Source organism: Ursus americanus, chromosome 5 (genome assembly GCF_024610735.1).
Source record: "Ursus americanus isolate L20-20 chromosome 5, mUrsAme1.1.p, whole genome shotgun sequence".
Taxonomy (NCBI): Eukaryota; Metazoa; Chordata; class Mammalia; order Carnivora; family Ursidae; genus Ursus; species Ursus americanus.
In genome coordinates, this window is record NC_142131.1 from 79,854,500 (window position 1) to 79,875,209 (window position 20,710).

General features: G+C 49.3%; 1 protein-coding gene and 1 long non-coding RNA gene across 8 annotated transcripts; one reads left to right on the forward strand and one right to left on the reverse strand.

The window, feature by feature from the left end:
- The first annotated feature begins 13 nt into the window (after positions 1–13).
- Positions 14–19,058, forward strand: MGAT1 (alpha-1,3-mannosyl-glycoprotein 2-beta-N-acetylglucosaminyltransferase). 7 transcript variants are annotated; one of them, XM_045779009.2, is made up of 3 exons: positions 14–126; positions 1,187–1,618; positions 16,371–19,058. In XM_045779009.2, the coding sequence occupies exon 3, from the start codon at positions 16,494–16,496 to the stop codon at positions 17,835–17,837; it is 1,344 nt and encodes a 447-aa protein (XP_045634965.1). In that variant the 5' UTR covers positions 14–126; positions 1,187–1,618; positions 16,371–16,493; the 3' UTR covers positions 17,838–19,058. The 7 variants fall into 7 exon arrangements, with proteins under 7 accessions (XP_045634965.1, XP_045634962.1, XP_045634964.1 ...); XM_045779006.2 differs by having other exon boundaries at positions 37–132; XM_045779008.2 differs by having other exon boundaries at positions 41–145.
- Positions 4,078–7,527, reverse strand: LOC123780220 (uncharacterized). Its single transcript, XR_006776364.2, has 4 exons — positions 7,413–7,527; positions 6,391–6,624; positions 6,055–6,113; positions 4,078–4,927 (listed from the first exon to the last, which is right to left on the reverse strand). It is a non-coding gene; the product is annotated as an uncharacterized LOC123780220 (long non-coding RNA).
- Positions 19,059–20,710: the final 1,652 nt, after the last annotated feature.

Sequence of the window (20,710 nt, forward strand, 5' to 3'; positions counted from 1 at the left end):
CTGTACTCCCTGCCCCGCCCCTTCTTGTGCTCTGGCCCCACGTTCAGTTCTCTTCCAGACCCGGTCGTGCCCGCACCTCGTCTTCAGTCCTATGAACAGTGCAGACCTTCGTCCCTCGCTCCCGTGGTGGCGGTGGTGATGGGCGGTGGGGAGGGGGAGCGGGGTGTGGTGGAAGAATGAGGCGGGATGAAGGGAAGTGGCAGTGTCGCGGACTCACTTCCGGAGCACGGGCGGAAGTGGCTGCGGTGGATGGTGGGAGGGGGGAAAGGAGCGCGAGGGGAGGGCCCGGCCGCCGGGGGTCGAGGGGGTGGGGCCTGGGCCGCCTGTCGGGACCCAGCCTGGGGCCTGGACTCCGACCCGGGAGGGCCACGGCTTCCAGCTGAGACCGGGCGGGCGGGATCCAGGTAACGACCCCACGCAGACGGGGCGAGGGTCGTCCGGCGGTAGGGGGGTGGGGGTCAGAGTCTAGGGAGGGTCGCAGTGTCACTCCCTTTCCCCGTGAACACGGAGCACGGGGTTCGGAGGAGAAGGGTGGGAGGAGTTAAACTCATGGCGGGGGGGGGGGGGGTCATGTGAACGCCACGCCCCTACAGGAAGGAAGGGTGTGTGTGTGTGTGTGTGTGTGTGTGTTTAGGAATAAATTTAGAAGGGAGGGGGCGACGGTGTGTGTGTGAATAAACTTAGAAGAGAGGGGGCGACCGGGGTGGGCTTCCCAACTGAGAAATTGGAACACTGTGCAGCTATTGCTGGCAGGACTCAGGCCTCTATTACAGGAGAGTGCTCTCAGTGGCCCTGGGAAGGAGTTTGACTGAGATTAGGAATTACATCCCTGGCACAGTTTTGGAAGCAGAGGGGGAGGTGAGGGTAAAGCGAAAAGAGCAAAGAATGTATGTGGAAGGTGCCAGCATCTAGGTCTGGAATGGATTTAGTTCATTCTGGGAGAGCTGACCGGGCGATTAAAACACTGAACACTCTTAAGAAGCTTGGGAGATGTAGGAGATTAGTGTGTGGCAATAACAAGACAAGAGGGAGAAGGAAGAAGGATGTTCTTTTCTATGTTTCTTAGAAGACAGTCTCCATTGATGATAGAGCAGGGTAAAGGAATCTAATTTAGGTAAGGGGTCTTAGGAATCCATTTGGGTATATAGTAGATTAGAAAGTGTCATAATGTTTAAATATTCCACAGGTTAACACTGAAATCAGCCTTCTGGCCATGCCGGCTCTATGGCCTGTTTCTTCTCATGAACCCCAGCAGAAGACAGACTGGCCAGTCCTCGCAGTGGATGACTTCCCTTCCCTGAGCAAGCGATGGGATAGAACCTGGGATCTGCCCAACACCAGACTCTGGGCTTAATAAGCCAGCTGAATGAAGGAATGTAACAGGCCCCTGGGAGGGACACTGAACCCTGCAGTGGGGGGGGAGGGGCCTGGACATCCCCCTTCCCCCCCAGACTCCTCCCCCTCAGAGTCCACTCAGCCATGGACTTTGGACCTGGATAAGAGGAGAGAAGCTGCACTTTGTTTGGTGTATCTAATTTGGGAGACTAAGTTTTGGAAATGGAGTGCTGGAAGGGGGTTTGATGATCTCCAGGGGAGCAACTGAGAGAAGAGAAGAAAGGTAAGGTGCCTGTCTCACTTCCCACTTGGTGTCTTGCTGCTCCTGTGCAGAGTATGTTGAGTGGGGCAAATCTGGGGACGCTGCCATTTAGGAGGAGCCTGATGAGAACCCTTACCCTGATGGGTGCACCGGAAGCTTCCCCTCTGTGTCACTGTCTTCGAGTGCAGACTTGTTTGCAGCCTCTCTTTACCCAGGCAGGAGGAGTACCTTGTAAGGGGTTGTGTGCAATGGCAATTGTGAAGTTAGGCCTAGGAGAACATGAAAAGAATTTAGGCTTCTGAGGAGAGGAAGGGCCAACACTGAGTCAACACATTTTGGGCTAAATAAGACTCTAGGATAGATTACCTAGGCAGAGACAGGCTGCTGTGCTTTGGGGAACTAACTGAATAGAACTGCCTTGGGGGGAGGGTAGAAGATGGTCTAGATAACTTCCTAAATTGTCTGTCTTCTTCCTCCCTCTCTAAAGGGGCCATGAAACCTTATGCAGATAGCAGAGGAACAGAATACAGGTTTGAGATCAGTTGAATTTTTGTTCTAGCTTTGACATTCTTAGTGTGCAACCCTAGATATGTCGGTTAAGCTCTGCCATGTTCTGTTCACCTGTAAGACGGGGATAACTAACTTTACAGGTACCTCACAGGTTGTTACAGGGAGCAAATGAAATGATAGATTTTGAAAAGTATCCAGGGCCGTGTACATGGAAAACAGTATCATTGACATTGTTTGATAATGCTTGTATAATTGGTACATACAGAAAAACTCCGCATTAGGAGTTCTGCTCTTTTATTTTTTTATTTTTTATTTTTTTTATTTTTTAAGATTTTATTTATTTGACAGAGAGAGACAGCCAGCGAGAGAGGGAACACAAGCAGGGGGAGTGAGAGAGGAAGAAGCAGGCTCCCAGCGGAAGAGCCTGATGTGGGGCTCAATCCCAGAACTCCGGGATCACGCCCTGAGCCGAAGGCAGACGCTTAACGACTGAGCCACCCAGGCGCCCCACTGCTCTTTTATTGAATTAGTGTATTGGCAAAAGCCTTGGATGTCCTCAATTAAAAGCCTGCCCTGAATTTGTCTCATCTTGTTGCTGTTAAACAATTCCTGGGATATCAAGTGGTGGAAAAGGTGAACCTAGGAGAACTTAGATTGAGGGATTCTGGTCCTAGTGATAAGTGTGCCTGTTTGGGGTAGCAGATTAAAGAGTGGTGGAGGAAAGTGTAAGTCTCAAGGGCCAACTGTGTAGTTAGGAGATGGAGCTCCATTTCTTGGAGTAAATTTTGGGCCTTTTCTTCCTGTGCCATATCCTGGTATTCTCTCCTGCTCTTTAAGATGACAGTTTTTTTGGACTGCCATCTCTTAGCCCTTTATATTTTTGCAGGCTCTGTTCCCACAGACCTATTCATAGTTACCTTCTCACCTCCTTCCTGCTCCTTCCTTGAACTCCGGTTTACCTGTGCCAAGATACCCGATTTTCTCAGTGACATCAAACAGAAAGGAGATGTGTTGGAAATTTTGATAGACAGTGGGGTATGGTGCCTGGGGGCACGGGGCAGGAAGCTAGGCTTCTAGCATCCTTTTGCCTTTTACTAGCTGTGTAACACCTGGACCTAACATTCACTGGGGGGCTGGCAGCAATAACTAAGGTCATTTGCAAGCTGAAAATCATGTATTTGTGACTTACTTTCTTTTTTCCTCCTCCTTCCTTTCTTGCTCGCCTTCCCCCAGTGGTGAGCTGTTCCTTCTCTGGTCTGAGGCTGACTTGGGGCAGTACCTTTCAGGCCAGGCTTCTACTTTAGAAGGTCTAGATTTCAGGGTGGCACATCACCTCCCCCACCTTGGCCCAGCAGATTCCTGGTGCCAGTCCTTGCAAGGCACATCCAGTCTCAGGATGCGTTTGCAGCCCTCATCTTACCTGGAAGACCTGTGAGTGCTTAGAAACACTTAAAGTACCATAGAGCTGTGCTCTATTTATATGGCGCTTATGTTACGTGAAGTGTTCGGCTGTTGGGTCACTTTTCTGTCACCACATTGTTGTAAGGAAGAGAGAGCAGGGATTATTTCCCCAGTTTGATTTGTAAGGGGAAGCTACAGAAGCCCTAAGCACAAAGGGCTTGCCCAAGTGTGGAGAGGCAGACACTGTAATCGCCTGCCCAGTGGTGGGCTGCTTCTGCAGTATCTGACCTGATAAGGGCCATCTGGATTCTGCTGCAAACCTTCAGGGAGGGAATTCAGTGCCCTGTCAGCCTCTCAGGTAAGACATTTCCTCCCTAGACTGAACCAGAATTCCTCTCCCCTGTCATTTTCACTGAAAGTACTAGTCCTGTGCTCTGCCTGACCCTGTCACAAGATAGCCTTCTCAAGGCAGTCATCGGCCTTCTCGCAGGGGTGCCTTCTCACAGGGGGTACCAGGAACTCAGACCACTTAGCCAGGACCAGTGATAGATTTAACCAAAAGTTGTGGATGTGTTTTAACTGAATTTATTTATACCATTCTCTCATACAAAAGGAATTGTATGTGGCTAACCAAAAGTCTCATTTCACAGACTTTGCTCACTGGTCGTTGTATTAATCTTTTCTCTTTTCTTTGATCTTGATGAGTTGTGTTTCTGGGTCTCCATGGGGAGTGGGGATGTTAGGAGAATGGGAGAGGGAAAAATAGACACAGCACTGATTTAGAACTTTGATTTGACTTCTTCTGATGGTTTCCAGCCAAGATCTGTCTCAAGTTCAGAGCATGAATTCTTTCCAAATTATAAAAAAATTCAGGGTATCTTAGGTATGGTTTATGGGAAGGCAGTTGGAACAGTTTTCACTTCCTTCTCCTTATCTCTCCAGTCCTCTTTTGGAGGTAGTGGTGGTGGGCAGGATACAGTATTTTCACTTCTAATTCTCTCTTATCTTGTGATCAGATCTTCCTATTTCTTCCATTTTCATGTACTCCAATTTCCGTTTCATTCCCAGAATTCAGGCACTTAACTCCTTGTTTCTGCCCTTCTCCCCCCACCCTCCTAAACATCTCCTCATGAAATCTCCATCAACAGCCTAGGGCCTCTTTTCCCAGTCCAGTGTGGCACTTACCACCCTGGCTTCTTGCCTCTCAGACCAAATATTTTCTCTTGTTTCCATCCAAGAATTCAGCCCAAACCAGTTCTCTAACCAGGGTCTCTCTGCTCGGGATGGTCCTTTTGCAGCTGGATAATTTCTACCCTTAGATCTTCCTGTGAGCTTTGGAATTTCAGCAAAGGATTGTAGTCGTTATGGTGTGAGTTCTGGTGCACAAACAATTCCCCATTCTTGTCTCCATTGAACTGCCTTCGATAGAGAAGGATTATTATTAGAGGTGGGAATGTGACATCTCATGGGCTGGTTGGTCTGCCTCACTTTTCAGCATCCTACTATGTCCTTTGTCCTGGAGGGTGATTTTTAGCTCCTGATATCTTGAATCTACAAACCAGTATCTCCCAACTTTTTACACTTTTAGGAATTATCATTTTCCTTCTTACTTTGACATGGAGTGTGAGTGTGTAGGCTTCCCATATCCCCCAACTCCCTTCATAAGGAAAGCATAAAAAGAGGGCAGAGGTGCAGAGACAGTGGCTACTGGCTGGCATGTGAGTGTGGGCTTGCATTTCCTGCCATGGCCCATGAAGTCTGCTCAGCTGGAAACCTTGGAGAGACACACACACACACACACTCACACTCACGAGTCTAGCCTCAGTGAGGTGTCAGCTCTTTTCTCACTCTGCTCCTTCAGGGCTAGGCTCCAACTGCTTCTACCAGAACCTCCCTGCTGCCCCACTGTGCACCTGTCATGCTGGACACACAGCCATCTTAGAGCATCTGCACTCAAGGGTGTGTAAGAGGAAGGAGTGAGTGCAGGCATGCCTGGGTCTAAAACCTGGCCACGGCCCTCACTAGGTCTTGCGACCCTCAGCCTGTTGGCACTCTGTGGTTCACACTCCTGATCTGTAGAATGGGATGATGATGTGCGCTCTGCAGAGCTGCTGGGAGGGTTCAGCCTGTGGAGGCCTCTGTGCTGTTGGTTTATTTCCTTAGCCCCAGGCAGGGGGTGCCTTTAGGGCATGCCCTGCTCTTTTGTTTCTCTAGAACCCTTCATAATTCCTGGTTTCATGTAGCAACAAGTTAGTAGGTGAAATCAGTCAGTAAGCACACACTGTTAAGTTCCTGCCTGGAACACAGGAGGGAAGTGGATTGGGGGAGGGCCTGGTGCCTGTAGAATGCGTCCTCATCACTTGGTAGGGCTGGCCCTAGACTGGGTGTGCATGAGTAGCCAGTTGTTCTCAGTTCCCCACCCTCACTTCCCAGGATCAGACACAAGACATCAAGGCTTTTCCAGGGTGCCCCCTCACCCCCTTTCACAGGGCTACCACAAAATCCTGAGATTAAGTCCTTTGTTCCTTAGGTCTCGTGGTTCTTACCCCCAGGACAAGTCTGTCCTCTGCTCCTGTACTCAGAGTGAACAGCTCTCATTCCCCACCTCGAAAGAAAAAAACAAACAAACAAAAAAAGAAGGTATTTAAAAAAGAAAAAGAAAGGAACAACAGCTGGCCCTTTTCTGCTTTTGGCAGCAGGTGTTTCCTCTCTGGCTTCTTTTTTGGCACCTTGGTTCTTGTTGTCACATCCCTGCACCCTGTGGCCCCTTTGTTGCCCCAGCTCCTCCCTCCCGTAAGCTAGAGTTTAGCAGGTTGACGAGCGCTGTCCCCAGAACCTTGGCCCTGGATTTGGTGAACGCACCATCTGGCTTCCCGGCCTACCTCAGGCAGGGCTCTCCGCATCAACTCTGAGGCTCCAGGCTCTGGGGCTGGGGAGGGCAAGACTTCAGAAATCTCCGCTGGACCGGGTGGAGGGTGTGGCTGGGGTCGGGATTGTGAGCAGGGAAGGGCCCAGTGTAACAGCTGTCAACACAGCGCCTCCTGAAGTTCAGAACCCGGGAAAACTTGGGATGTCCAGACGGCGGGTAATTGCTGAGTCGGGCGGAGGAGGCGGTCCTGGGGAGAAGGGGCCCCCGGCGAGTACGGGCGGCCGGTCCCGCCCCTCGGCCCTCCCGGCCCCGCCCTTCTCGGGGAAGGGCCACGTTGCTCGCCTGGCGGGCCGGCCCGGCGCATGTAGGAAGGACCGGCCGAGAGGAAGGCGCCGGCATCCGCGCGAGCGCCTGGAACGCGCCGGGGCCCCGGGCTCGTTCCCCGCGCCCCGGGGCGGCCCAAGTTCAGGGCCGGGAAGTAGGGAGGACTTGGTGAGTAGGGGCCCGAAAGGCCGGCGTCCGTCAGTTCTGAGGCTTGTCCCGGGGAGGGGATGGAGGTCCGGCTGAAGGAGGCCCCGCGGGAGCGCAGAGGGCGCTCCAGGAGCTCGGGTCCCGGCTGGAGAAGCGGCTCCTTTCCGAGCGCTTCGTATACCCCGACAGCCCTGGAGCCCGGCCGCCCCAGCGAGAAGGACTTCGGCCGGCCCGCCCCGGGTTTCGGCCGCGCACCCCTCCCGAGCCGGGAAGTCGAACTCAGCGTTCCGTTCTCGGAATCCCGGGCCTCCAGCTGTTGGAGGAAGGGTGGGCTCCGCGGGGAGGGAGGCGGTTGTGAAACTCGGTGGTAGGGCGTACGTGGGTGCGGGGCCAGAGGAGGTGGGATTGCTGGAGAAGTTTTGGGGAGCGGGAAGGGGCGGTGGCCTTTCCCCAAACCCCACCCCGGCGTCCTTTCCACTAGTTACTAGGGTTCTTTCTCCTCAGCCGCATGGAAGAATTGACTCAATGTGAAAAATATGTCAATTGGGAAGAAAACTTTCCTACCTGTTAGCTAACGTGTGTGGAGTCGGGGGCTCCTGAGACGTACAGGGCCTCCCATCTTATAACCTGGAGCAGAAGGGCTGTGTGGCCAGTTGATCTGCGTCTGTACTGAACAGTGACCTCCAGGGCGAGGCTCCACCTTGGTTAACCCTTGTCCTGTGGCCTGTTTAATTACTCTTTGCTTTAGGTCCTCACTGGCTGAGAGATCCAGCTTTATTTTCTGTCGTTTGTAACAGTTTTCAGTCCATGGAGCCTTTTCTCTCAGATGCTTCCATCTCCTGAGTCCGCCTCCCATGGTGAATCACCCCTGTCTGACCCCATTACTGGAGACCATTGAGCTCTTCTGGATTCCTACTTCTGTGTCCTTTTCTCAGAGTTAGAAAGCACTGTAGTTATGTTTAACCTCAGTGGCATATGTGACACCTTAAACTCACTTCCTGTTTGGGACATTGGGGAAATTGTCGCTATCCTTTTCATCAGCAGAAACCAGGGAACCTGGGGAAGATCCAAATCGATTCTTTTTCTGTTCAAATAAGGGAACCAAGGCCCAAGTGGGTCGGGTAGCCCAAGGTTACCTGGTTTCCCAGGCTTTTTGCTGCACTAACCTCATGCTTCCTTTCAGCCTTTTCTTTTTCAGGATGAATAACCTGCCTCCCTTTCCTCCTAGGTCTTACTCTCTAAGCTCTTGAATTATTTAGTGTATCTTCTCTGACTTCTTTTCATTTCTTCCGTCCTTGTGAAAGTATGGAGCCTGATACGTGATGCAGGAGTCTAGCAGAGGTCTAATAATGAACAAGAAAGTAATTCAATTAGGTCTCCATTATCTGAGGTGTATTCTGTACTTTGGATTTTTTAGGCAGTGCTTTTTAACATGGTAAGCAAGACAAAGCTAGAAGGGAAAGCCTGTCAATATTACTTTAACTCCCATACTTTTTTTGAAGCTAAGTATGACTTCTCCATTCTTGCTCATGAAGAGAAGTTAACTATCTGGTCTTCTCTTGACATTTAAGAAATAGTTTTGCCAGAGAGGGGGGACTGGCTGCAGAATACCATGGAATCAGGGTATTGGAAAGGGATCTTACAGCTTCTAGGCAGTCCTTCAGAGAAAGAAACAGAGACCCCCAGGAGTTGGTGGGACCTGCTCAGAGCCTCCTGGGTTTTGGCTGAGGGTTTTACACACTAAAAGTGCTCACTCCTCACCTTTCACCACAGTGCAGATGTCCTTGTACTTGGTGGTGTGGATCAGCTGTGTCACTTCTCTAAAGGAGTGTGAAACTCTAGCAAATCAGAACTAGTTTTGAATTTGTGCCTTGTGGGCAAATGTCATTAATAACAGAACATCAGGAGCTCAGGTCAGTGTTAAGGACTATTGTTCTATTTTAGAAAAGGAAGGTGTAGCAGATTATATTTTCCCCAAACAGTCACCCCATAAATACCCCATTCCACTTGTTTTTACAAGTGGACATTGTTCTCCACCCACCAGTGGTGGGATCTGTGGTTTTCTCCCTTTGAGTGTGGGCAGGTGTTCACGATTCCTTTGACCTATGAGTAAAAGGCTGGATCATGAAAAAGATACAGTTTCACCTGGTTTATTCTCTTTCTTGGGACACTCATCTTTGGAACCCAGCCATCAAGTTCAGAGGAAACCCAGGCCACGTGAAGAGGCTACGTGGCTGTGCTGCAGCCAGCACTTCATCTAATCGTGCTAACGTCAGCCTGCAGACATGTGACAGAATAAGCTTTTGAGGGAGAGTCCGCTCTCGGCTTTTGAGTCTTCCAGCTGAGATCCCAGACATCATGAAGCAGAGACAGGTCAGGCGCTCTGCCCCACTCTCCAAATTCCTGACCTGTTGAAACTGTGAGAGAGAATAAATGGCTGCTATTGAACATTAATGTTTATTGTTCAATAATAGCTATTGGTGAGGAAGGGAATATGAATAGAGGCAGACCCTCAGATTTTGGACTTGGGGCTTTGAGCACAGAGGACCTTGTGCTTATCAAGGGGTACTTAGATTCTGTTTTACTCATTATTTGAGGTACTTATTGTTATATTACACATCGCCTCAAAACTTAATGGCTTAAAACAGAATCATTTTATTCCTTTCTTAGCTCTGTCGTTCTTGCTCATGGTTGTTCATGAGGTTGCAGCCCCATGTGGCCAGGGCTGGGATCATCTGAAAGGCTTCTGCCCATGTCTGGTGGTTGATGCTTGCTTTTGGCTAGAACCCTAGCTTAGGTTGTGAGCCGGAATGCCTCTAGGTGTCCTGTCCATGTGGCTTGGGCTTCCTCCAACCTCTGTGGCCGTATTCAAAGACCACGCATCTCAGGAGCAACAGGTGGAAACTGTATTGCCTTTCATGGACTAGTTTTGCAAATCGTGCATGGTCACTTCCCCTGTAGCCACAGATCAAAGAGAGGGAACATAGACGTTGCATCCCCCACCTCTAGTAGGAGGAATGGCATTAAATCTTTGTAAGAAGAGCTTGTGGGATGGGATATGTGGTGATCATCTTTGGAAAATATAATCCTTCACTCTCATGCTGCTGGTTTGGTCTTCTTTCTCCCTGATTCAGCTAATAATGCAAGCAGTCTGCCGTCTAGTCACTTGAATTTCATATGTGTGTCAAGCACTGTAATAGGGTTAAAGGTCATAGAGCTTTTTTCCTAAGGAGTAAAGTGAGAACCACATAAGCACAGCCACAGATTCTGTTACAGTGTGGAGGGGAGAAACCGGAGGTGTAGAGAGTGTGGTGTGAGGGTAGTTGTGGGAAGGCCTGGCTCTGCCTGGGAGCTTATGGAAGGATTTGCCAAACTGGGCTCTAAAGGATGTGCGAGTGCCTACAGTGGGTCCATAGGTGGTATTTCAGGGTGAAGGAGCAGCTGGAGCAAAGACTGCAGCATATAAGTGTACTCACTGGGGGAAATCAGTAGCTTGCTGAAGCCAGAGAATGAGGTTCAGAGATTAGTGGTTGGAGGTGAGCTTGGAAAAGGATGTTTGAGTTAATTTGTTCTGAAGGCCTCGTGTGTCATAATGAAGTTGAGTTGTATTCTGTGGGCAGTGGTAGCCCAGATGGTTTTTAAGGCAGGTTAGTGTCTGACCAGCTGTGCACTCCAAGAAAGAAGGATGCTCTGTTGCTGTTGGGAAGGTTGTTTAGGGGGAAGCAAGATTAGTGACAGGTAGACGAGCTGAGAAGCTACATCAGGAGTTCAGGCTTAAAACAGTAGCTCATAAGGAAAGAGAGTTCAGGTTCAAGGGCTTGAAATGGGACTGTGGCGGTGAATGAGTAACTGTCTCTTCGATTTTCATAATTCGGAAATGCTTGGGGCTGGATATGTTTCAGAATTTATAATTTTTTGGATTTTAAAAAGATGATCTGGTGCATTTATGATGTAGTGTAAAGTGTGAAACAGCACACCATAATCCAGCATCTTGATTTCTGTGGCAAATGTATAAATAGTCACACTAAATGGATAATAAATACTATAAATAGGCTTACATTAGATCACATCAGATTTCACCAAAGGTTTTACTGCCAAATGAGTGTAGGAAACTTCTCTTTTTCAGTGCTATTGGGGCTTGGGAATTGCAGTTTAGGGATTGTGGGTGAGTGGCATCCACACAGAAATCACTTTTTATAGGTCATTGGCAAATCTCTTGATTGTCAAAGATCCTAGCACAACAGCTTGACTGCACTGGGGGAGCTAGTCCCCATCCTTGAATAGCTTGTAGCTGAGGATATTTAACAGATCTTGAGCAAGAAGTTGCACTGAGGTCAATGATTGTGAAGGAGAGGTAGACTTCACATTGTCTGACATCTTCCCTGGCAGAGACATGAGTGAGAGCACACCAAGTGAAGGGGGGAGGGAAGAACAGACCAGTCGTACAGGCACATGCAGAGGCCTTGAGGCAGGCTCAGGTGTTTGTAGCCCAGAAGGATCTAGTAGAGTGGAACAAAGAGAGCCAGCTAGAGAAGGGACAGAGGAATGACTGGCTAGCATTAATGTCACAGCTGGGCACTATTCTAAACACCTGATACAGATGATCTCACCCAGTCTTTACAGCAGTCCAGTGAGGTATTCTATTATGATTTCCATCTTAGAGGTGAGAAGATTGAGTTTCAGAGATGTGAAAAAATGTGGGGTGGTGCCAAGCATTTGTTTGGCTTGCCCTTGTTACTCCTGATGGTAGGGGGGAGAGCAGTACTTCCTCGATAAATGTGTTGGCTTGCTGGCCAAAGGCTGGGCTGGCCTTTGGGGCTTTATCATCCGTCAGGCACTGCCAGCTGCTGGAGAGCACGTGTGCTTGTGTACACACACACACCATTCGTTAACTTCCATATAGAGAGGAGGATCCGTCCTGGAGAGCATGTGAAGAAGCAGTAGGGAACAGCACTGGGACTCTGAGTCTGTGTAGAGAAGCAGTGGGGCCTGGGAATAGACATGTTGTGTTCTCTATGGAAAGAGGAGTAAATTCTGTTTCACAATTTAGAAAAAATGGTCATGGTCTGGAGAATGAGGGCCTGAGCCCTAAGGTAGAGGCCTGGGCAGGACTGGGACAGCTGTTTCCTGTGGGCCATCCAGCCACGCTTGATGTTCACAAACTTGCTTAGAGTCCAGTCCTCTGAAAGATTGAGAAGATTGCTTTGATCTGCATGGCTTAGAAGGATGGGGGGAGGGTTCTAGGCGGAAGTGGATGTGGCCACTAGTTCCTAATGTCTGGAGAACAGTGAAGGCGTGTCATCTGCAGGGTAGAGAGGATGTGGTTCCTTGGGTTTTGCCACCAGTCTAAGAGCTTGCCGGTCTGAGGTGGCTTGTTGATAAGTCAGAGACAGGTCTGCTCCTCCAGCCTTGAGAATAGCATTTCAGAGGATGGAGTTCAGTCTCTTTTTTCCTTCCTCCAACGCTTTATCTAAAGACTTTTCCTGCCCAGTCAGTTAGGAGGCAGGAATTCAGGGCATGGGGAATCCTGGCCAGGAGATTGGAGGGAAAGATCCAACAATGACCATATCCTGAGGGGGAGTGAGGAAGAAACTAGAAATCTGTTGTCTCTCTCTTCTAGGAAACTCTGATTTGTATATGAGCACTGATATAGCATGGGAATTTAATGACACAGTAAAGTGGAAATGGACTTGAGTTTTCGAGGAGATTGGTACTATGGAGTTGTGGGGGTGGATGGTTTCTCAGAGGAAGACAGGTGGTGGTGGTGGTGGTGGTGTTGGTGGTGGTACTGGTACTGGTACTGGTACTGGCAGGGGCTGGGGGAGTCTCCCCAGGAGGGAGACAGAATCCAGGTTCCTTTAGATACCCTTCAGGATCAACACTTTGATCCTTTGACACTGGATCTGCCTGCTCTCAAGAGCCCAGAAGTGCAGAGATGAGATCCGGAACCTGAGATTTTGGCGTTTGTGAGGCAGAGGGTAACTGGCAGAGCAGCAGGCACAAGAGGGCACATACCTGAAGCTTTAGGTGTGAAGAGTGGAGACTAGAAGTAGGAAAGCCAGGGAGAGAGTTGCATGGTGGGTAATGTCAGCTGTCTGGAAATTGGAGGATGTGGTAGATCCTTTCGAGTAGTGAGTTCTGGTGGAGTAAGATGTGTGTCCCGGTCCCTTCCCAGAGCCTATCAGAGAGCAGGTGTGTGATGAGTGATTAAGGAGTTGAGTGATTAAGGATTTGAGTGATTAAGGAGTTCAGGACAAATGGATTGTTTCAGTTGCCCCTACTGATCTGCCTAACTGGGGCCATATTGGACAAAGCTAGTCAGAGCTGTGGGCCACGTCCCCATATTGAGTTTAAGAAAGTTTATTTGGAAATAATTTCAATTTATAAAAAAGATGCAAGAATTAAAATGGTATAAGGACACTCATTCCTTTACTCAGATTCACTCTGTTATCATTTTGCTACATCTGCTTGCTCTCTATGTATACATGATATTTTTTTTTCTGACCCATTTGAGAAGTGGCATCTGTCATGGCTGTCTGCTCCTGATTACTTCAGTCTGAATTAGCTAAGAATTGGGATATTATTTTCCATAGCCACAGTATGGCTATTTGTCAGTCCACATTGATACTTTAATTGAGTGTACATTCCAATTTTGTCATTTGACCCAGTAATATCTTTTTTTAAAGAAAAAGTTTAATTGAGGTATAATTGACATAGAGTCAAGTGTACATATTTAAAATGTGCAGTTTGATAAGTTTGTATGTGTGTATACACCCATGAAACTATTACCCCAATCAAGATAATAGCAAAGTTTCCTACTGTCCCTTTGTAATACCTTCCCTCACTGCATCCATGCCTAGGCAACCACTGATCTGCGTTCTGTCACTATAGATTATTTTGTATTTTCTGGAGATTTATATAAGGGGAGTCAGTGTATATGCTCTTCTTTCGGTCATCCACATATCACATGATTATTTGAGATTCATCCATGTGTTGTGTGTATCAATAGTTTATTCCTTTGAATATTACTCCATTTTACAGGAAAGCCACGGTTTGTTTATATGTACTCCTCTGTTGATGGTCATTGGGTTTTCCCAGGTTTTGGTGATTATGAATGAAGCTGCTATAAACATTCCAGATAGTTTTTGTGTGAACGTATGTTTTCATTTCCCTTGGGTCTATATCTAAGAGTGGACTTGGTCGCTCTCTGTCTAGTATTTTGACAAACTACCAAACTGGTATAAAAGGACATTAGTTCCATACCTCACACCATATACAAAAATTAACTCAAAATGAACCATAAACCTGGAACTATAAAACCTGAAAGAGAAAACATAGGAAAGGATATGTTTGATTTTGGCAAAGATCCCTTTAGATACAATGTGAAAAGCATGATCGGTAAAAGATGAAACCCTTGATAATAGAATATCATTAAAATTAAGAACTTCTGTTTTTCATTTGACACTGTTAAGACAACTGTTTGAATTTTTGCATCTGATGGATGAGAAATTTTATCTTAGTATATTTTAATTTGCATTTTTCTTATAAGTGAAATTGAGTATCTTTTCATATGTCTAAGGACCATTTCAGTATCTTTTTGTGAGTTGCCCTTGTCTAAAGACAAGTTTTGGCTTTTTACCCCCTCAGTTTAAAAGTTCTTTGTCTCTTAGACTATTGGCTTTTTATTTGTATGTATATAGCAACTATTCTCTCCCAGTTTGTCTTTAACTTGGCTAATGATGTTTATATCATGCAAAAGTGTTTTACTTATTACTGCATCTTGATTTTGAATCCAACTTAGAAAGCCTTTCTCTGCACCCAGGTTATAGAGGAATTGACCCATATTTTCTTCTAGCACTTGTATAGTTATATTTTTTATATTTAGATCTCTAATCCACTTGGAAGTTTTTCTTCTGTACAGATCTAATTTTGTTTTTCCAAGTAGCTATATAGTTGTTATAACAACTAATAAGACCATTTTTTTGCCCTAGTAATTTTAAGTCTCACCTGTATCATATATTAGGTTTCTACATGGTTTTGGGTCTATTTTCTGTAGTTTAAATTGTATTCCTTTGGATGATCTGTGTATTTACCAACTAGCATCACATAGTTTTAATTATAGAAGCTTTGTAATGTGTAATATTTTAATGGCTGGTAGGGCTAGTCCCTCTTTCACACCTTGTTTTCATTATTTTCCTAGATGATCTTGTACTTTTTTTTCTTTTTTTTAAATTTAAATTCAGTTAGCCAGCATATAGTGCATCAGTTTTTGATGTGATGTTCAGTGATTCATTCGTTGCATGTAACACCCAGTGCCCATCACATTACTGTCAGTTTGTCTAGCTCCCAAAAAACGTATTTTTATTGAGATTTCTGATGATGCTGAGATGTCCTAACCAAGAACAAGGATATGTAAGTCCTCTTTTGTGTCTCTCAGGAACCATAATCTTGTCCTGTAGGTTTAGAATATTTCTTGATAAGTGTATTCTTACATAGTTTACCATTTTTATGGCTGTCATAAATAGGGTTTTCTCATCTATTGTGACTTGTAATGAGTTATTATTTGTGGATATGAAGGTTATTGATTTGTGCGTGTTAATTTTTATATCCTGCTACTTTGCTCAATTCTTCAGTTGTTTGGGTTTGTTATATCATTAATTCTGTTAGAGTTTCTCAGGCATATTCTTACAGTATCAACAAATAGAGATAGTCATGCTGCTTTTTCCACTTCTGCCTTTGCCTCTGTAGTCCATTCACATCGGTTGATTCCTTCAACTGAATGTTAAATAGTCATATAAATGGTGGGCAGCTTGGCTTTGCCCCTGACCTTTGTGGGAATTCCTCTAGGGCTTCCTTGTTAGGTAAGGTCTGGCTTTAGCCTAGAGGTGTGATGTTAGAGTTTTTATTTTTATTTCTTTAAAAGATTTTATTTATTTATTTGAGAGAGAGGGGAACACTGGCTCGTGAGCTGGCAGGACAGGCAGAGGAAGGGAAACTCTAGCAGGCTCCCCGCTGAGCCCAGAGCCCCTGCCTGCTCCATCTCAGGACCCTGAGATCTTGACCTGAGCTGATACCAAGAGTTGATGCTTCACTGACTGAGCCACCCTGATATTAGAGTTTTTAAGTCAGTAATCTTTGAGCAGTTTGATTTGAGGAATGGGAGACAGGTGGTCTCACCTCCAGCCCTGCCCCTAAGCTCTGGATGGAAGATGGAACTGAAGTCTGTCAGGTATGGAAGGGAAAGTAGAATTCCCTTGCTTCCTCCTTTATAGCATCCCTCTCTACTAAGCCCTCAAACCATATTGCTTTTCTGAGGACTCCTGGACTCATTCTGGAGTGGGGAAGTATCCCAGATTAGGAGATGGGCAGCTGTTTTCTAAGAGAGCTCTGGGGTCAACCTCCTGGCCCTTCCTACCCCACTGTTGCTCCTATTGTTGGCAGCCCCTCCAGCCCCCAGACCTCCCCCCCAGGATGGCCCCGTGCCTTTGTGATGAAGGTCGGTTTTCTCTGTCCTGTCCTCAGGTGCATGGCTGCGTCCTAATCCCGAAGGCCAGAGAGCGCGTCCCTGGGGCTGAAGACGTGAAGTAGGCCAGCCAAGGGCAGCCTCGCGCCCCACCCCTGCCGGCCCGCCCCGCGGGGGCCAGGATGCTGAAGAAGCAGTCTGCAGGGCTTGTGCTGTGGGGCGCCATCCTCTTCGTGGCCTGGAACGCCCTGCTGCTGCTCTTCTTCTGGACGCGCCCGTCGCCCGGCAGGCTGCCGTCGGACAGCGCCCTGGATGACGACCCTGCCGGCCTCACCCGCGAGGTGATCCGCCTGGCCGAGGACGCGGAGGTGGAGCTGGAGCGGCAGCGGGGGCTGCTGCAGCAGATCCGGGAGCATCATGCCCGCTGGAGCCAGCGCTGGAGGGCGCCCACCGCCGCCGCGCCCGCCCCGCCACGCGCGCCCGCGTCCTCCGCGCCGGTCGTGATCCCCATCCTGGTGATCGCGTGTGACCGCAGCACGGTGCGGCGCTGCCTGGACAAGCTGCTGCACTACCGGCCGTCGGCCGAGCGCTTCCCCATCATCGTCAGCCAGGACTGCGGCCACGAGGAGACTGCGCAGGTCATCGCGTCGTACGGCAGTGCCGTCACGCACATTCGGCAGCCGGACCTGAGTAGCATCGCCGTGCCCCCCGACCACCGCAAGTTCCAGGGCTACTACAAGATCGCGCGCCACTACCGCTGGGCGCTGGGCCAGGTCTTCCACCGCTTCAAGTTCCCGGCCGCCGTGGTGGTGGAGGACGACCTGGAGGTGGCACCAGACTTCTTCGAGTACTTTCAGGCCACGTACCCGCTGCTGCGGGCCGACCCCTCCCTCTGGTGTGTGTCCGCCTGGAACGACAACGGCAAGGAGCAGATGGTGGACTCGAGCAAGCCCGAGCTGCTCTACCGCACGGACTTCTTCCCGGGCCTGGGTTGGCTGCTGCTGGCCGAGCTCTGGGCTGAGCTGGAGCCCAAGTGGCCCAGGGCCTTCTGGGACGACTGGATGCGCAGGCCCGAGCAGCGGCAGGGCCGGGCCTGCGTGCGGCCCGAGATCTCCAGAACCATGACCTTTGGCCGCAAGGGCGTGAGCCACGGGCAGTTCTTTGACCAGCACCTCAAATTCATCAAGCTGAACCAGCACTTCGTGCCCTTCACCCAGCTGGACCTGTCCTACCTGCGGCAGGAGACCTATGACAGAGATTTCCTCGCCCGCGTCTATGGGGCTCCCCTGCTACAGGTGGAGAAAGTGAGGACCAGTGAGCGGAACGAGCTGGGGGAGGTGCGGGTGCAGTACACCGGCAGGGACAGCTTCAAGGCCTTTGCCAAAGCCCTGGGAGTCATGGACGACCTCAAGTCCGGAGTCCCCAGGGCCGGCTACCGGGGCATCGTCAGCTTCCTGTTCCGGGGTCGCCGCGTCCACCTGGCCCCTCCGCAGACCTGGGATGGCTATGATCCTAGCTGGAATTAGCTGCGCCTGCCTGTCCCTCCAGGCTCCTTCCTTGCCGTATCACGGGCTGAGATGGGACCGTGTCCCTGGGCTGCATCGTCCTCTCTGTGTGTCTCTCTTGGGTACACTTACCTTTTCTTTTTCTTTTTTCTTTCTTTCTTTTTTCTTTCTTTTCTTTCTTTCTTTCTTTCTTTCTTTCTTTCTTTCTTTCTTTCTTTCTTCTTTCTTCTTTTTTTTCTTTTTCGAATGGCATTCAAGAGCACAGAGGGTAAGGTGAGGGCCATTCTCCTGTTCTCAAGGGGGTCAAATCAGGGGAACCTTTCAGGGGTATGTTGGGCGGTATTAAGCAGGAAACCACTGTGTGGTAAGGGGACACTTGGGCATGTTGGGGCCACAGACTTCCATGTTCCAGGTTTTCTCCCAGAGCATCTGCAGCTTTAGCTCTCTTGACCTGCTCTCTTTCCCGTGTCCTGGCTCTTCCAGCCAAGGTATGAGCTCACCTCCTGTATCTGCTCCCCATTCCCACCTTCCCCCAGTTTGAGGGGTTGTTGGGTTATTTGAAAAGGGGACTTATCTGTGGCCAAAATGAGACTAACCAAAGGGGTGTCATCATCAGAATCTGGGTGGAGCTATTGGGCTTTCAGGGTTTACCGCCACCCACCCCTATTTCTCTTCTACCGCTTTCCTTATCCCTGACCACCTCTCTGCTCTTCCTTCCTTGCAGCTTAGCAGTTTGTGATTCTAGGATGGAAAGTGGAAGGGGGAGAGCAAAACTTCTCAGCTTATTTCCAGAAGTGGGGGGGAAACGTGGTAAGGAGAAAGCCTTGGTGTGCTGGGACACTCCTCCCTCATCCTGCCTCAAAGAAACAGACTCTGTCCCTGGGTCCTGGCCTTTCTAAAAATTGATCCCTTCCCTTTTGTTGTAGGAGGTATCACGCTGGCTTTGTGGAAGAGAGATTGCTCCTCTTGTCCTTTTTCCCCAGGGGTTTGGTGCACAGGCTCCTCCCTGAAGGTTGAGGCATCCAGCGGCCCTCTCAGGATGAGGTGGAGCAGTGGAGACAGGATGGCTCCTGCCTTCCTCCCCTATCCCCCCGGGCATTCCCTTGTCTGCTCAGATTAGGATGAGGATGGCAGGTTGGAGAGCAGCGTGTTTGTTTTTGCTTCTGGGCTGACCTCAGTTCATGGAAGAAAGTTGAAGCTACAGAATTATTTTCAAAAATAAAGGCTGAATTGTCTGAAAAACTGTGTGTGTGTGTTTATGTCTCCTGGAACAGGAGGAGAGGGTGGAGAAGGCGGTGAAGGGTAGAGGAAGAAAGAAAAAGGGAGAACAAGGGCTGAGGCAGAGGCCTGGATGGCAAGAGGAAGTGGATCAGCTAAAGGGAGGAAAGCAGATGACCGGAAGCCGGGAGCTGGGAGGGGCTGGGTGTGAGAGAAAGGCCAGGCCTGGAGGTGGGGGGAGGTGGTCCATGGCTAGCGTCCCTGCTGCTAATCTCTGGAGTTGGGCTGTGAGCCCTTGATGGACTTGAGCTTGCTGTCAGCCTGCAGGCCTGGTCTGGGAGGACCCAGGCCGTCCCTGACAAAGTGGGTGCTGTGTGCTGGGTGCCACATTTCCTGGGCCTGCCCCTGAGCTCCAGGATGCAGAGCTGATACCAGGGTGAGCACTGTCAGTGAGTGGCTCGCACAGTCCTGACCGTGATCCCAGTGAGAATGCCTTTTGTACTGCCGCCTAGAACACACACACAGCTGGCCAGCAGTTCCTGAGACTGACATCATGTGAAACACATGCTGAGAGTTTCTGTTCTCTGTTCTTTCTTTTTTTGATGATGCATTAGTGGGTTTGGAAATCCTGGGTAGGTGACTTTGTTCACCAATACTATTCTGGAGCTTCTCACATGTGAACTGTGGAGGGAGCGGGTCCGGCCTCCCTTCTCCTAGGCTGAGTGGGGAATGCTGAGTGTGCTAAGGGAACCGGGGTCAGACATTCACTTTAATCTTCCAGATTTTTGTAGAGCTAGTTTTGTCTTCCCATGTGCTCCTAGATGGGTCATTTAACCCTGTTTTGGGGGAGGGAGATGGTCGTTATCCATGATTTGCAGACAGGGAAAGGCCCAGTGACACACTGGGCCAGGAGTACTTTGGCTGCCAAACTCCATGTTCTTAGCACTAAATGTATTCAACAATTGCTCACCAAGCACATTGTTCTGAGAGCTCTGTGGTTAACATGAACTCATTTAATCCTCAAAGCGGTTGTGAGTGGTAAGAACTCCTGTTTTACAGGTGAGGAGATGGGCGCAGAGAGGTTCCTTTGCCCAAGGCCACACACCTGGTTGGCGTGGAGTGGTGGATTCGAACGGGGCCCAAGCTGTTAACTACCACCTAACACTGGACTGTCCCCTTTCTTTCTTTTTTTTTTTTTAAAGCTTTTATTTATTTATTTGACAGAGACAGACAGCGAGAGAGGGAACATAAGCAGGGGGAGTGGGAGAGAAAGAAGTAGGCTCCCAGCGGAGAAGCCTGATGTGGGGCGTGATCCCAGCGTTCTGGGATTCCAGAACGCTGGGATCACGCCCTGAGCTGAAGGCAGACGCTTAACGACTGCTCCACCCAAGCGCCCCCTGGACTGTCCCCTTTCTATCCTTTACTGCTTCCTCAGGGATGCCTCCTCAGTCTCCTCTGTACTCTGGTCTCCCCTCCATCAAGCCCCAGGGTGGTGGATGGGGCCGGACTTCCTGGCCAAGCAGCAGCAAGGTCTGCCTGAGGTGGTGGGCTGGGCGGGGGAAGAACTCCCCCCCCCCCTCCGCCGCCCGCCCAGAGAGATTTCAGAGGAGGTGCTGCTCTTCGAAGATACTGGCTGATTTCTCCGGTTTCTCCTGAAGCAAAGAGAACTTTCAGGG

Coding starts and splice junctions, on each gene's coding strand:
- MGAT1 (XM_045779009.2), top strand. CDS start 16,494: ATGCTGAAGAAGCAGTCTGCAGGGCTTGTGCTGTGGGGCGCCATCCTC.